We start from the raw sequence: 13426 nt of genomic DNA, 5'->3' as shown, positions 1-13426 counted from the left end.
ATAAGACACAGTTGTAGTATTCAACATTAGGTTTTCCTTCACTTTATTCACACACTGAATTATTACATGGAATCAGTGTTATGGATAACAGACCCCTTTACTGGCTGCAAAATAGTGCCTTGTCCATGTGCTTTAATTGTCAGAGGAAGCTGAACATGACATGTCTCTCTCACCCACCACTGTATTTCCAGCCTTCAGTGCCTAAATGACATGAAATTGGTACCTCCTACTTTGCAGAGGATGTCTCAATCTGTTCTTATAAATTACTTTATCAAGCAAGAAAATATTTAAAAGTCCATCGCATCTTTGCTTTGCACTTTAAAATTTCAGATATAAAGTCCTGTAACTCACTGCTTTTGTCTTTTTTTATCTTGTCCTCGTGGAAGTTGATAAACCTGTGTAAGAGACACATAAAAGATATTTAAAAAATGGAATGTGGGGGCTGGAAAAGACCCCCCCACAACTGAGTTTCTTTTAATTCATTTTAAAAAAATAAGCCTTAGAGCTGTCCACCTCCCCCTGATCAACGTTGCTCCTGTGCTCCCTGCAGTTACAACCCTTTCGATGGACCAAACGAAAATCCAGAGGCAGAGCTCCCTCTTACGGCAGGAAAGTACCTTTACGTGTACGGAGACATGGATGAAGATGGCTTCTACGAAGGTATTTTTTTCCTTTTCCCGTCTGTGAATTCATGCTAATTCATGCAGATCGAAATCAGTCCGTCTGTCAAACGCACTCCAAATTCTTTCCTTCTTAGTCTACCACTAAATCAGTTGCTAAAATTACCCTTATCATCGCTCTGTTAATTAACAGAGTTTCTGCACCGGCAAAGCCGCTCCTTGCAGGCAAAGCTAATTATAAGATATTTTATAGTGTCAGCTCTTCCTGCTGGCAGGATTGAAGTTGACAGGAAAGCTTACTGGCAGTTCTGGTGTTCCCCTTCGCGTTCTCAAGCTGTGAATGTTGTTTATGTAGGGTTTGCACTCCGTCCTCCTTCCTTGTCCTGTCTGCTCTCAAGGCACGGACATGAAAGAGGTGTCCTCCTCCAAGGATTTTAATGGCATTCCCTTGTCCTGTCTGCTCTCAAGGCACGGACATGAAAGAGGTGTTCTCCTCCAAGGATTTTAATGGCGTTGCTCTTTCTCACCAGGAGAACTTCTGGATGGACAAAGAGGACTAGTCCCTTCAAACTTTGTGGATTTTGTTCAAGACAACGAGACCCGGTTATCAAGCACATTAAGCAGCGAACAAGATCAGAACTTTATCAACCACTCGGGTCCTGCTTTGGAAGGAGATCTCTTGGAGATAAGTCCACCAAGTCACATAGACTCCAGCGTCATCAGCAACGGCGCGGGGACTCTGGATGTGAACATTGATGAAATTGGAGAAGACATTGTGCCTTATCCTAGAAAAATCACCCTTATCAAACAACTAGCCAAAAGTGTCATTGTGGGCTGGGAGCCACCAGTAGTGCCACCCGGCTGGGGAACCATCAGCAGCTACAACGTCCTGGTCGACAAGGAAATCCGGATGAACGTCGCCTTGGGGAGCAGAACGAAAGCTCTCATAGAGAAGCTCAACATTTCTGCCTGCACATACAGAATATCCATCCAGAGCATCACCAACAAGGGCAACTCCGACGAGCTGCAGTGCACCCTGTTAGTGGGGAAGGATGTCATAGTAGCCCCCTCCAATCTGAAAGTGGACAATATAACCCAGATTTCTGCTGAGCTGTCCTGGCTCCCTACCAATAGCAATTACAGTCACGTCATCTTCCTTAATGAAGAAGAGTTTGACATTGTCAAGGCTGCTAGCTACAAGTACCACTTTTTTAATTTGAAGCCCAATATGGCCTACAAGGTGAAGGTCATGGCAAAGCCCCATCAGATGCCCTGGCAGCTTCCCTTGGAACAACGAGAAAAAAAGGAAGCCTTTGTGGAATTTTCTACATTGCCAGCAGGTTTGATATTTTTCTCCCTAGCCCAAAACTCTCCAGTTAAGTTTCTCTGAAAATACTAGATAAAATAACTTAACCTTTGGCTTCCTGCTCTAACCCCTGTCACTTTTGTGAGCAGAGTGGGGATTATTAGATTGCTTTATGCTGTTTAAAATTCATTCCTGTCCTGCATTATTGTCTTCCTTGCTCCTGGGTAAGGACAGATATATTTTTGGGGGAGATGAACTCCAGATCATCATCTCAGATAACACGCTAAGTGTTTATCAGATTAATCTCCATTTGTATTTGGTTTGTCCAGTTATAATATTTCTGGTAGTAATTTATTCTCATTGGTGTGAACAACGCTGGGAGAAAAAACAGTTTTTACTTCTGACATGTCATTTTTTTGTTATGTGTGTGTCTTAAAGCACTTCTTACAGATATTTTCTCTAATGAAAAACAACACAAACCTCTTAGAGGACCACAGGGTCATTTAGGGGACGTAAATGCATTTTGGTTGGGAAGTTGTAATCACATTGTACAATTTGAATCTGTAAAGTCAACAAATCCATTTTGTTTCGGATAGTCTGAGGGTTTTTTTCCCCACCTGGCTTTTACATTAGGAATGGTGGCAAGTCTTGTCAGTCATTTCCCACTATTTAAGAACACTGAAGTGGTGTTGAAAACTGGAGCAGAAAGAATGAAGTGAATTACAGGATAATCTCACGATTTTGGGGGTATATGGCAATATCCCTGAAAAAAATTGAACGTGTCCTTATATATTCACCTACCCAAGGTCATCTAACCAAGGACAAGTAGGAGACTCCTTCTGCATTCAGTCTTTCAGATCCCTGAATGCCTCTGGAGCAGGGACAGACAAGCACAAGTGGCTCCTGGAGAGTGGAATGTCAGTAGCATGTACTGAGCTGTGGTTCCTTCACTCCCTGCTGAGATTTGATTCCAGCAAAGGGGCAGGAATTAATTCTGGTCTCTTCCTTGGCTTGTGTGACTTTTATTTGTGTGAGGAGACAGGCAGGACAGCCGTGCTGGCTGAGTAGAGAGAGAGTTAAGCTCATATGTCTCCACTTTTTGATGCTGTTGGTTTATAATTTCAGTAAAAACGTCCTCAGCTCACACATTTACTCTTTTGTCTGGAATCATGCCAGTGAGGTGAGTGGTGGTGCTGTTGTAGAACCTGTGGGAGGGGGGCATTTCCAACCTGGAATGTGTTCTGGGGCAGCTGGGAGGCACTGCCTGGACGCTGGCTTGAACTTATTACATTTGTCAACTCCTTTACTGATTGAGAAAGGCCTTTGGAGTGAGGTATTTTTCAAACACTGAACGTGCTGTATCTCCCCCTAGTTGCTGGAGTGTGCTAAGCAGTGCCTGAGCTGTTCTCTGCTGGGGAGCTGAACTGCAGTGAAGCCTCATCTTTTAAACCCAGAGTCTTCCCCACCCCTTCATTGCACAGAGAGCATTCTTATGGAAGCATATCAACTTTTCACTGTTTTATAGCAAAATAAAATAGCAACAGTTGAAGTTATTAGAGGCCTATGCCTGTATTTTAGAAGTTATTGGAAGAAAGGGAAAGGATGCCCATGAAATAAGTCAATGATGGGAGTTAACCATCACAGTGTGTCATGGTTTTGTCTTGCAAATACTGCTGGCTTCGAGTAATCACATCTTTCTTCTTTCAAACCACAGTTAAAAGAAAGAAATTAAGTGACTAATGCTGGTTCTTTTTCTCAGACTGGATTATTTTTTCCTTTTTAAATGCCTCCAGTGCTCATTTTATCCGAAGCTGAGAAGCTCTGGCCTTTACTAGTGGATTGGGTGATATCCTTACAGAAAAGGATGTCATCAGCCACTTATCCCAAAAAAGGAATGTGTATCAGGGAATATTTTAATATTTTCACACTGTATCAAACTCAGGGTTTTTTGGGGAGTACAATAAGCAAAAATGACCTTGAGGGAACTGCTCACATTTCAAACCCAGAGAGAGCAGTTACATGAAAAGTGCAGGATAATTAAGGGTCAACTTTTCATTTTTTCTCTTTGCATAAATATATCGTGTTTTGCATGATTTATACTGAAAACACAATGCTTCCTGTGAGACCAAAGCCGAGTAACAGCTGACCAATTGATTCATCAAAGCATTGAAATTTGATTTTCTTGATTCATCAAAGCATTGGAATTGCTTAAATTAAAATAGAAGTAGTTCTCTCTTGGATGCTCAGATCCAAAAATAGAAATAAGTACAGGATCAGGACCCATGGGACTGTTATTGGTTTTGAGCTAATTTATGTGAAAAACCCCATGAGGACCAAAGTAGGGCAGAATTCCAAAACAAACATTTATGTTGATGGCCAAGACCATCACAAGTCATCAAGAATAATTTCCCTTTTAATGATGGGGGAAAATAGAAACCATGCTAAGCCTTGGGCATCACACTTTATTAAACCTGTCCCTGCAAGAGCCTCTGAAGGTCGAGACACACTCCCTGGGGATTGTTTAGTTGTGGGAGAATGGAAGGAAGGTGACTTCTCCTGCAGGAGCAGATTAATGTCATTGTCACTGACAAGATAGTGGGTTAGATCAGATGAATTCTTTCTTGTAAGCTCAGCAGCCTTGCTGGATTGGGAATGCTGGCTGTCAATAAAATAGGATGGTTAGGAAAGCTGAAATTCAATCCTAAACCAAAATCTGTCTTGGCCAAAAATAGTGTTAGGTCAATTTGCATACTTCGGACTTGCAAGTTAAAAATACATTTTAGATGCAGGGGATGGTATAAGCAAAAATTTCCTGTTGTGCCTGTACTGTCCTGAACACGACCATAATTTTATTTCCATGCCCTCTAGAGAATGAAATTCAGTGACAGCAATCTAGTAAAATGCACTGGCAGTTTGCCAGCAAACTGGCTGAGACCTGTGTGGTATTTTACACGTGTATCAGGCACGCAGCTGAAATATTTGTGGCCCTTTTGGTAGATGAACAGGAACTGGTTGTGCTTAGTTCACTGGGAAAAGCAGACTCAAGGTTTGTATTCTCCTGGCTGTTCTGCAGAGCTTGCTGAACCCTCCTTCTGAGATGTTTTAACACGAGACATTTCTCAGGGTTTGGCTGTTAAATTAGCACAACAGGATGCTTGAAAAATTTATGAACTAATAATCTCTATGGTATTTTTACTTTGGCTTTCTGGCCGCAGTAGAACTATTTATAGTAGGGTAATGTCTTTTAATTAAGGATGTATTTGGTGTGCTATTACACTAACATACTGTAAATGCCTTAAGAGGTTAGTGGATGCATTTTTTCCTTCAGTGCAGAGGAAAGACTGTGAGATCAGTTGTCCTTTAACCAGTGTGCTGCTGGTGGAAAATGTTGAATTTTCAGCTTGCAGTTCACATTGCACCCTAGTTCAATGTGCTTCTGACCCTTAAATTGGGACTTGGAGCCACTGATGGTCCAGAGAGACAGAATTTGAAAGTGATTTCAGAGTATGTAGTGTGCATTCAGTGCAGATATATATCTCAAAATGTAATTTGCTGTCACATGCAGCAGTTTTCCACTAACAGTGCCAGTCCTGGGCCTTTTTCTCACTCTATTTTTCTGTTAGCATATCCTGCATTCAGAGTATCAGTTATGCAGCCTGGAGGGTTAAAAACAGATCCAGAGCAAGGTGCAAGTACAGACCATCTTGCAAAGGAGTACAGTTTAGTTAATGGTTGTAAAGTGAGGGTCAGCTCCTGCTCCATGACCTGCTGAGCCCGTGCTTCTCTCTTACAAAACAACCACACCAAGGATAGTTTGTCTTCTAAAAAATTAAAAAAAAAGAAAAGAAAAAAGAAAAAGTGCTTTGAGATCTGTAGTTTCCAGCCACAGTGACCTGTCCCATCTTCCTCAGGTCCTCCAGCTCCACCTCAAGATGTTGCTGTCCGGGCTGGGTCCACCCCAGGGACCATCCAGGTGTCCTGGAAGCCCCCGACTCTGACGGCCACGGGGACCTCCCACGGCGCCAACGTCACAGGTTACGGTGTTTATGCGAGAGGGCAACGGGTGAGTTCTCCTTCCAGCATTAGAGACCATCTGCTCTGGGGGAATTCCAACAGGTAAAGGCAGCAAGAAAGATATGACAGCCCTTGGATGCCTGCAGGGGCTTCTCACTCAGTTTTCAGGAGACCCCGTTCTTTTGTTTGTACACAACTCGTTCATGAGCTTCCTTTCTAGAGACACTTCAGCTTTTGGTCAAAAAAACCCAAAAACCTCAGCTTTTGGACAAAGGGGTTGAAAGGATTAAAGACAACTGGGGTGCTGGGGTTGGCAATAATTCACTCCATGTTAACACTTTGAAGGTTGTCCTTTAGTGGGGCTGAGGGGAGGGAGGCAGATGTTTTCATGCTCATGAGTTGTTTGTCTGTGCTCTCAGGTGGCAGAGGTGATCTTCCCAACAGCAGAGAACACACTGGTGGAGCTGCTGAGACTGAGGAGTTTGGAAGCGAGGGAAGTTACTGTTCGAACGCTCTCTGCACAAGGGGAATCAGTGGACTCTTCTGTTGCTGCCATTCCACCCGACCTCCTGGTGCCTCCAACCCCTCACCCCAGAACTGCTCCCAAATCTAAGCCATTAGCAAGTGCCGGAGCCCCAGAAACCAAAGAAGAACATTTAGGTCCCCATTTAAAAAGGGATGAGTCGTGGGAGCAGACTCGCTCGGCGTCCCCCGTTCACGGACACACACTTGAGCCCCCCAACTTCCACAGCCATGGGAGGAGGTCTCCATCCCCCAACAGGATCCTCCCCCAGCCCCAAGGCACACCCATCCCAAACACCGTCGCGAAAGCCATGGCCAGAGAAGCTGCACAAAGGGTTGCAGAGAGCAACAGGGTAAAGGCAAACTTTTCCTCTCAGGGCTTTTTTCGGGCTGGTTTTATTCCTTGTGCCGCTTCCCACCTAAAGGTTTTTTTTGTCACGTGTTTTAGGGGGCAGATAATTCATTCCTAAGCTCTGAGGGTCCGTAGTTGGAGATGAAGCAGTGTGCTGAAATTCTGGGCATGTAAAGCACTGTTGTGTCTGCTGTCGTGGATCCCACAGGCAGTTTTATGTATTTGCCCTTCTCAGTGCCACGTTTTCACAGATGTTCACAGCTGCTTTTCACTGCAGCTCCTCCTGTAGCTGCCAACAGCATCACTGCCCAAAGGACCCTGCCTGGTTTGGACCCATGGCTGCTGCAGTGACTCAGATGTTTGCTAGTTAATTTAAATCCCGTATTTGAGGCTCAAGGGTCAGTACAGCTGATGTCTATGCATCCTGACAACATGCTCTGGTTTTTCTACACAAGTGTGCAATATTTAAACACTCCCAGTGCCCTGGGCAGTTACTTTCTCATCACAAGCTGCTCACAACTGTCTGTTACTTTTTGCAAGCTGTGGAGTCACTTATTTCATACACCCTCGTGGTCCTTCATCTGGCAGTCATCACTTATGTCCAGTTCTAGGTCTCCCATTGTATCTCCAAAATAACTCCATTAATTTTGACAGTTCACACATATCTTAACAGCCCCAGCTTATTGACTGTCCCTGTTTTGAGCCAGGGGGTGAATTGAACCAGGTTTTGAGAACCTGAATAAATCTGGATCAATAAGGTCTGATAAATACATAAGTATGCATGTGTATTATCTTCCTTTTGTTTATAAAGAAAGAAAACTGGAAGAAATGTAGTAGAGGGAAAAAATTTGTTTCTTGGGTGAAAGTTGATTTAAGAATTATATAGAGAAAGATAACAGAAATACTTTTTCTAGTTTGGAAAATGCTGACATAACAAATACTTTGAACCATGTTTAATTACATTAATATAAGTGATGCTTGAAATGTTTAATTCAGGAATGTGGACAGAAGTTTACAGATGAATTCATTCTAAATTAAATCAAATTCTGCCAGTGATATTTGTCATGTTTAGTCCCCTGTAGTAGAAATTCTTCCCCTGTGGTAAGCTGCTGCAGAAGCTGTGTGCCTTCTCCCTGCCCTCATCCAGCCTGTTGGATGACTGAGGGTTATTGTCAGAAGAGTAAGCAGCAGGAATTAGTAACTGAGGCCAGGAGTCACCTCAGAGCAGAGGAAGAGCCCAGAGCCTCATTCTAAAGCTTTTTTTGTGCTGAGTTCATCCACTGACTCTCTGCCAAGGGGAAATTAGTGTCTTCATTAGCAGCCTCTGACTGTAGAATACTGAGAATTTTGACATAAGTGGTACAGGGAAGAAAGCAGATGAGTTGATGATCACAGAGAATCATGTAGTTGTTTATGAGCCAGAGGAATATGATAAGAAGAAAATTCTTGAACACTTCTTAAAGGTTCCAGTTGGAGAAACCAGCATTGCTCTAACCATGAGTACATTTAAATGGTGTGTGCTTGAGTTCTTATATTTGCCATTTCTTCCCCTGGTGGCAGGAGGGAGTCTGCTTCACAATTTTCCATTTTTTGTTGCCTTGCTAGATGGAGAGGAGGAGTGTGTTCAGCGACAGGAGCAGTGCCCAGTATGCCAACTCTGATGAGGAGGAGGATGGTTATGATTCTCCCAATGTCAAAAGAAGGGGAGCTTCAGTGGATGATTTCCTAAAAGGGTCAGAACTTGGAAAGCAAGTAAGTAGCCTGGTTTTGTCATTGTGTCAGGTGTTTGACATAAAACAAGCATTTTCTGAAGCTCAGCAGGCTGTCCAGGTCACCTCCTGATTATTGTGGCTGTGTTGGTAAACTGTACAGACAAGCAGGAATTCGTGGGGAGGGAGATGTGTGTCCTGTTCCTGCAGCATGACACTGCCTGATGGGAGCTGAATGCACCAGGCACCTCCAGCCCATCAGCCCAAGCAGCAGGTTTGAGCAGTGCAAACTGAAAAAATGAAGATGGAAAAGCTGAAATAGAAAATGTGACAGGACTGTCATGTTTGGGTTCTGGGCCTTTCAGTGTGGTGTCACTACTGCACATATAAACATGCTGTGGGAAAAGGGGAAGTGGGAAGAGTTTCTGTGTTCCATAAAAGCCACAACCTGCAAGCTAATAACCTAATTATAGAAAGCCAAAATCCTCTATGCTTGGCATGATGTAAGGAATAGAAAGATGTTGCCAGAAGAATTTTGCACGACTGCACAGCTTTTAGTTCGATCCCACTGAAAACAAATATAAAATAATTTATTACATTACTGTCAAGAGAAATGTAAATTCTAGAGAAGAGATATCTTCTTATGTCTTGGCATAGTCAAATAAGCTTTTTAGCCAAATATCTGACCTCCCATGTGGAAGGGTGCAAGCAACACCATTCCTTCTTGTGCCAGTTCTGAGACGTTCTGGAATTTTGGTTCTGTTTATTATAGATGTTCAAACAACTACAAATGTATGAACAATGCCCCAAATTTCCAATGTTTTAGTCAGTCTATTCCTACAGTGTTTAAAAAAATTAAAGCTTCAAATGTCATCAGCTACTTATATCATAGAATAGTGGTAACATCCTGCAAGAATTAAATGCTGATCACTTTTAAATTATAATGTGATGTAAGAAACAGCTGTGAAGAACAGATGATATGTGAATTATCCTAGGGCTTTTACAATTTGGTCAGCAAGTCCACTGATGCATGAAGGACCTCTTTAAATCAAGGGAATTTAATCAAGACTAAAACTAGACTTGGTGCTGTGAATGGAGATATCCTTTTATGCATCACCTGGGATTAAGACTGGATTTCTTGAATTAGGACCATAAATGGCCAAAACAAACTTCCTGCAGGATCTCTCCAGTAGAACAGAGCAGCAAGCCACAGGGTGTAATTTATACGTGGTTATCAGCATGACATTCAAACCTAGGAAATGCTCTGGTCCTCAGTGGGTTATCCAAGGATTTTCAGCTCTACAGGCAGTAAAGATCTTTCTCTCTCACCTTGTGAATCAGCCTCACTATTGCCACGGGGAGGAGTATCACACAGAGAGCAGCAGAGGCTCGGACTTGTCTGACATCATGGAGGAAGATGAGGAAGAGCTCTACTCCGAAATGCAGCTGGAGGATGGAGGGAGGCGGCGAGTCAGTGTGAGCTCCCACAACGCCCTCAAGGTAAGTGTGGCTGCAGGGAACCCTCAGGAGCACCCTCGGGTTTTGATTCTTCCTTCAAAGCATTTCTTGTAGTCAGTTGTGGATTTCTCAGACCATTAAAACTCACGCTGTCGTATAGACCTAGAACTGGGCTGCTTTAATGCCTTTAATTCCTTTCTTTTTTCTTCATTTTTGGATAGCTAATCTTTTAACTAATTGACTGTTTTCCTGCTTGTAACTGTTGCAGTTGCAATTTCAGTTCTACATCTGGGGACCTCTCCCATGTCTATATGAAGATTTGATGCATGTGCTACCCAGAAAATGAGTTGTTTCTGAGCAAGGAGATGTACACAAAATTATGTACATACCAAAAAGACAATGTATGTTTTTCATGTTTGAGTGATTTGTCCCTGTTTCCAGTGCTAGTCCCATTTCTTCCCAGGCTCCAAAGCATTCTTGTAAGAAAGGGAGTTGGAGCAGCTTTGTTTGATCAATGCATTATCAGAAATCCTTGTGCTCTGGTGATTATTAAGGAATCACCAGAGGGATATAAAAAATCATCAGAGACAGCAGGAAATACCCATCAGAAATATTGCCTTAGCACTACACAGGACTATTCATCATGAAAGACAACTTTATTATAACAATTAAAGCATAAGTAGGACATTGAACTTACCCAATGCCAAATATATAGTTACCATATTATATTTGTACATGTAAATTTTATTTTTTTTTTTTATATCTGTAGTAATTACACAAATTGTGTTTTCTTAGCACAAACACACAGGTCAACTTTTTTTTCAAGACACAGTTATTTAACTAAAATCAATGCTATTTTCTCATGCATACAAGCATTTTGACCATTCTTGTAACTGCTTTCATGTGCTATAAATTCATTGTTTTTATTCTGATGCTATCTGCAATGAGACAGGTACTTTTTCAAAAGAAGAAATAATCAGTGTTTCTATTGTTCTGCTAACATAAAGGTTGAAAGTGAAATCCTTCTGCATGCTGCTTCTGTCCCTTTCCACTGGGAAAAAGAGAATTATCCCTGGACTGTTCTTGTTCTTTATGCATCAGAAAGTATATTTACTTCTTGATTTTAAATTAGTATTGCCAGTGTTGATATTTAGAAAGAAAGGGCCAGAGCATTAACTGGGGCAGTAAATAATTTTGGACTGTTAAGGTTTACAGGTGTGCTTCCCTTGATGCAGCAGTGTATCAAAACTATCATTGCTCATTCTGATTTTTTTTCCACTTTTATGGCAGTTTGTCTTGTTTCACAAGTGTGATACACATTTCAAAAAGGAATGAAACCAGGTGAAATAGTCATAAGAAAGTTCCCAATGCCTGAAAGGGGACAACATCCAAGACCCAGTTAAGTTTAACACGCTCAGAGAGAGAGAGAACTGCTGAAATCTCCAGGATGATCCTGTCATTTATGGGTGCTGTTGTGTCCAGAGATCTCCCTGATCTGGGCATTAAGTACGAGGAGAGGTGATCTCTGTGGGGCAGAATCAACAAACCCTGTCAGTCAAAACCAACACCTTGTCAGAGGTGACACATTGTCTTCTCTTGTCTCTCCTCAGAGTCCAGCAAAGACACTCACAGGATTCATCTGTCAGACCAAGCTGTGTTTTGTGTAAATGGAACTGGAAAAATTACAAAAATATGTCTGTCGTGTTCAGAATGCTTCTTTTTCCCAGGCTGGGATAGTTCTTACCTACTTCTAATGTAAACAGAGACTCTTACTTACTTCTGCTAATTGGTTGATTTTCAAATATTGGTTTTATCAAGCAGGTGCAAGATTATGATGACAGGTTTGATGACAGTGCAGACCAAGTGACATCAGAAAGCTTCCTGCTTCTCAGGGGTCTTTCTGTGCAAGCCAAGCTTTAAAAATGGTGCAGGTTTTTTAGAATTTTAGAAAGGAAACTAGAACTCCTCTAATGATGTCTGCAGAGTTGCTCTCCTCTGTCAGGAGATTTAAGATATTTGCTGCTTACATAGGATGCTTTAACAGGTGCAAAGCAAGAAAGCTTGCTAGAGCAGACTTGTCCTTCTCAGATATGGGTTCTGGTTCCAAAGAAAAATGAAATAGCAATTTGGCATGGTGCAAGGAACGTGTTTTAATGCCATTCTCATTCACCATGCTGGAACCTGTATGGCTTTTACTGCTTTGTTTCAAATGCATGAGTTTATTCTTGTTAAGAGCATCACTCAGTTGTTTGTACCGACCTCTCATGTTGTATCTGACACCCAGCAACTTCTTAACCATGTCTTTATTTTTCACAGATTCTCATTCAAAGCATGACACCCTTTTCACTAAATAAGCTGCATGTCTTATGTTTGCCATTGCTCTAAAACTAATTCTGTCTTTATTTTTCTTTTCTTCTCCCTTTTCCCTCCCATTTTATTTTTGTCACACACTATTTGTTCCCTGTCTGGTTTTTTAACATTACATACTCTTTAAGGAGTGCGATAAGACCACTGAAGCCACTTTTTTGGAACAGCCTGACTTTTCACAGCAGATACACCACAGTAAAAAGCTTTTCAGTATTCCAGAAGTAGCTGAAGAGGATGGGGAATACTCTGAACTGCTGTACAAGCAGGGTTTAGGTCTGCCCTATAAAAAGAACCCCAAAATAGCTAGAGACTCTAGAGCACCTAGGCCCTACAGTCAAGACCAGCAGCACAACTTCTGGTACCCGGCCAAGCACAGGATTTCAGGCGGGGAGGATTTTGGCGCGGACGACAAAGGATGCAAGTACAGCCGGTCCCTCTCGAGGAGCCCCGACAGTGGCCTGGACTGTGGCAGTGAAGAGGAGGAGTCTCGTTTCAGTTTCAGACACACTTGTGATGCAGTTTCTGCCCACGTGGCCCCTCGCTGCTGCGCAGAGGCCGCTCACTGCTCCTGCAGGAAGAGCACGAGGCCGTTGCTGGCGCGCAGGAAAACCTTGACCAGGCAAAGCAGCATCGAAGAAGATTTCGGGGACCTGGGGCCTTCCTTTGTAGAGCCCAGGGGCGAACAGGCCAAGCCCAGTTACGAGAGGAAGTATGAAGTTCAGAAGTGTAATAGAACAGATAATTTCTCTAACGAAGATGTTCAGGGAGGCTGGAGGACCGACTTTAAGCTGGCTGACTCTAGGGCAGCTGGGCCACTTGCAAAGCCATCCCACAGAGATGCAGAAGACTCTCTGGTGTGTGAAGTAAATCTTCCTTCTAACATCTGCTTGCCAAATCAGTCTGTTTTCTTTAGTTTACTAATTTTTGTTCTTTTTTGTTCTTTCTCTTTTTTCCCTGAATTAATTTTTAGAGTCCATCCTTTGGACCCATCTGCTACATTTTCCCCTTTTTTTTCTTTCCTCCCCACTCATTTTTGTTTATTATTCTGCATTTTCCTTTAAAGTCCTCTTTTGTGCCA

The 13426-nt window shown here is 42.5% G+C and overlaps 1 protein-coding gene across 14 annotated transcripts in view; it reads left to right on the top strand.

Moving 5' to 3' along the window:
* RIMBP2 (RIMS binding protein 2) overlaps nucleotides 1-13426 on the top strand; it is a 95012-nt gene that overhangs the window by 63858 nt on the left and 17728 nt on the right. For 10 of the 14 annotated variants that reach the window (XM_032706215.1, XM_032706204.1, XM_032706200.1 and 7 more), the window contains 7 exons: nucleotides 551-660; nucleotides 1151-1960; nucleotides 5838-5989; nucleotides 6360-6815; nucleotides 8420-8566; nucleotides 9865-10023; nucleotides 12477-13202. In XM_032706215.1, coding sequence (XP_032562106.1) covers nucleotides 551-660; nucleotides 1151-1960; nucleotides 5838-5989; nucleotides 6360-6815; nucleotides 8420-8566; nucleotides 9865-10023; nucleotides 12477-13202 — 2560 coding nt within the window. The remainder of the gene's footprint in view (nucleotides 1-550; nucleotides 661-1150; nucleotides 1961-5837; nucleotides 5990-6359; nucleotides 6816-8419; nucleotides 8567-9864; nucleotides 10024-12476; nucleotides 13203-13426) is intronic. The other 4 variants (XM_032706211.1, XM_032706210.1, XM_032706213.1 and 1 more) reach the window with 1 other exon arrangement.

Source organism: Chiroxiphia lanceolata, chromosome 18 (genome assembly GCF_009829145.1).
Source record: "Chiroxiphia lanceolata isolate bChiLan1 chromosome 18, bChiLan1.pri, whole genome shotgun sequence".
In the NCBI taxonomy this organism is placed as follows: Eukaryota; Metazoa; Chordata; class Aves; order Passeriformes; family Pipridae; genus Chiroxiphia; species Chiroxiphia lanceolata.
This window is presented reverse-complemented; position numbering and strand designations above follow the sequence as displayed.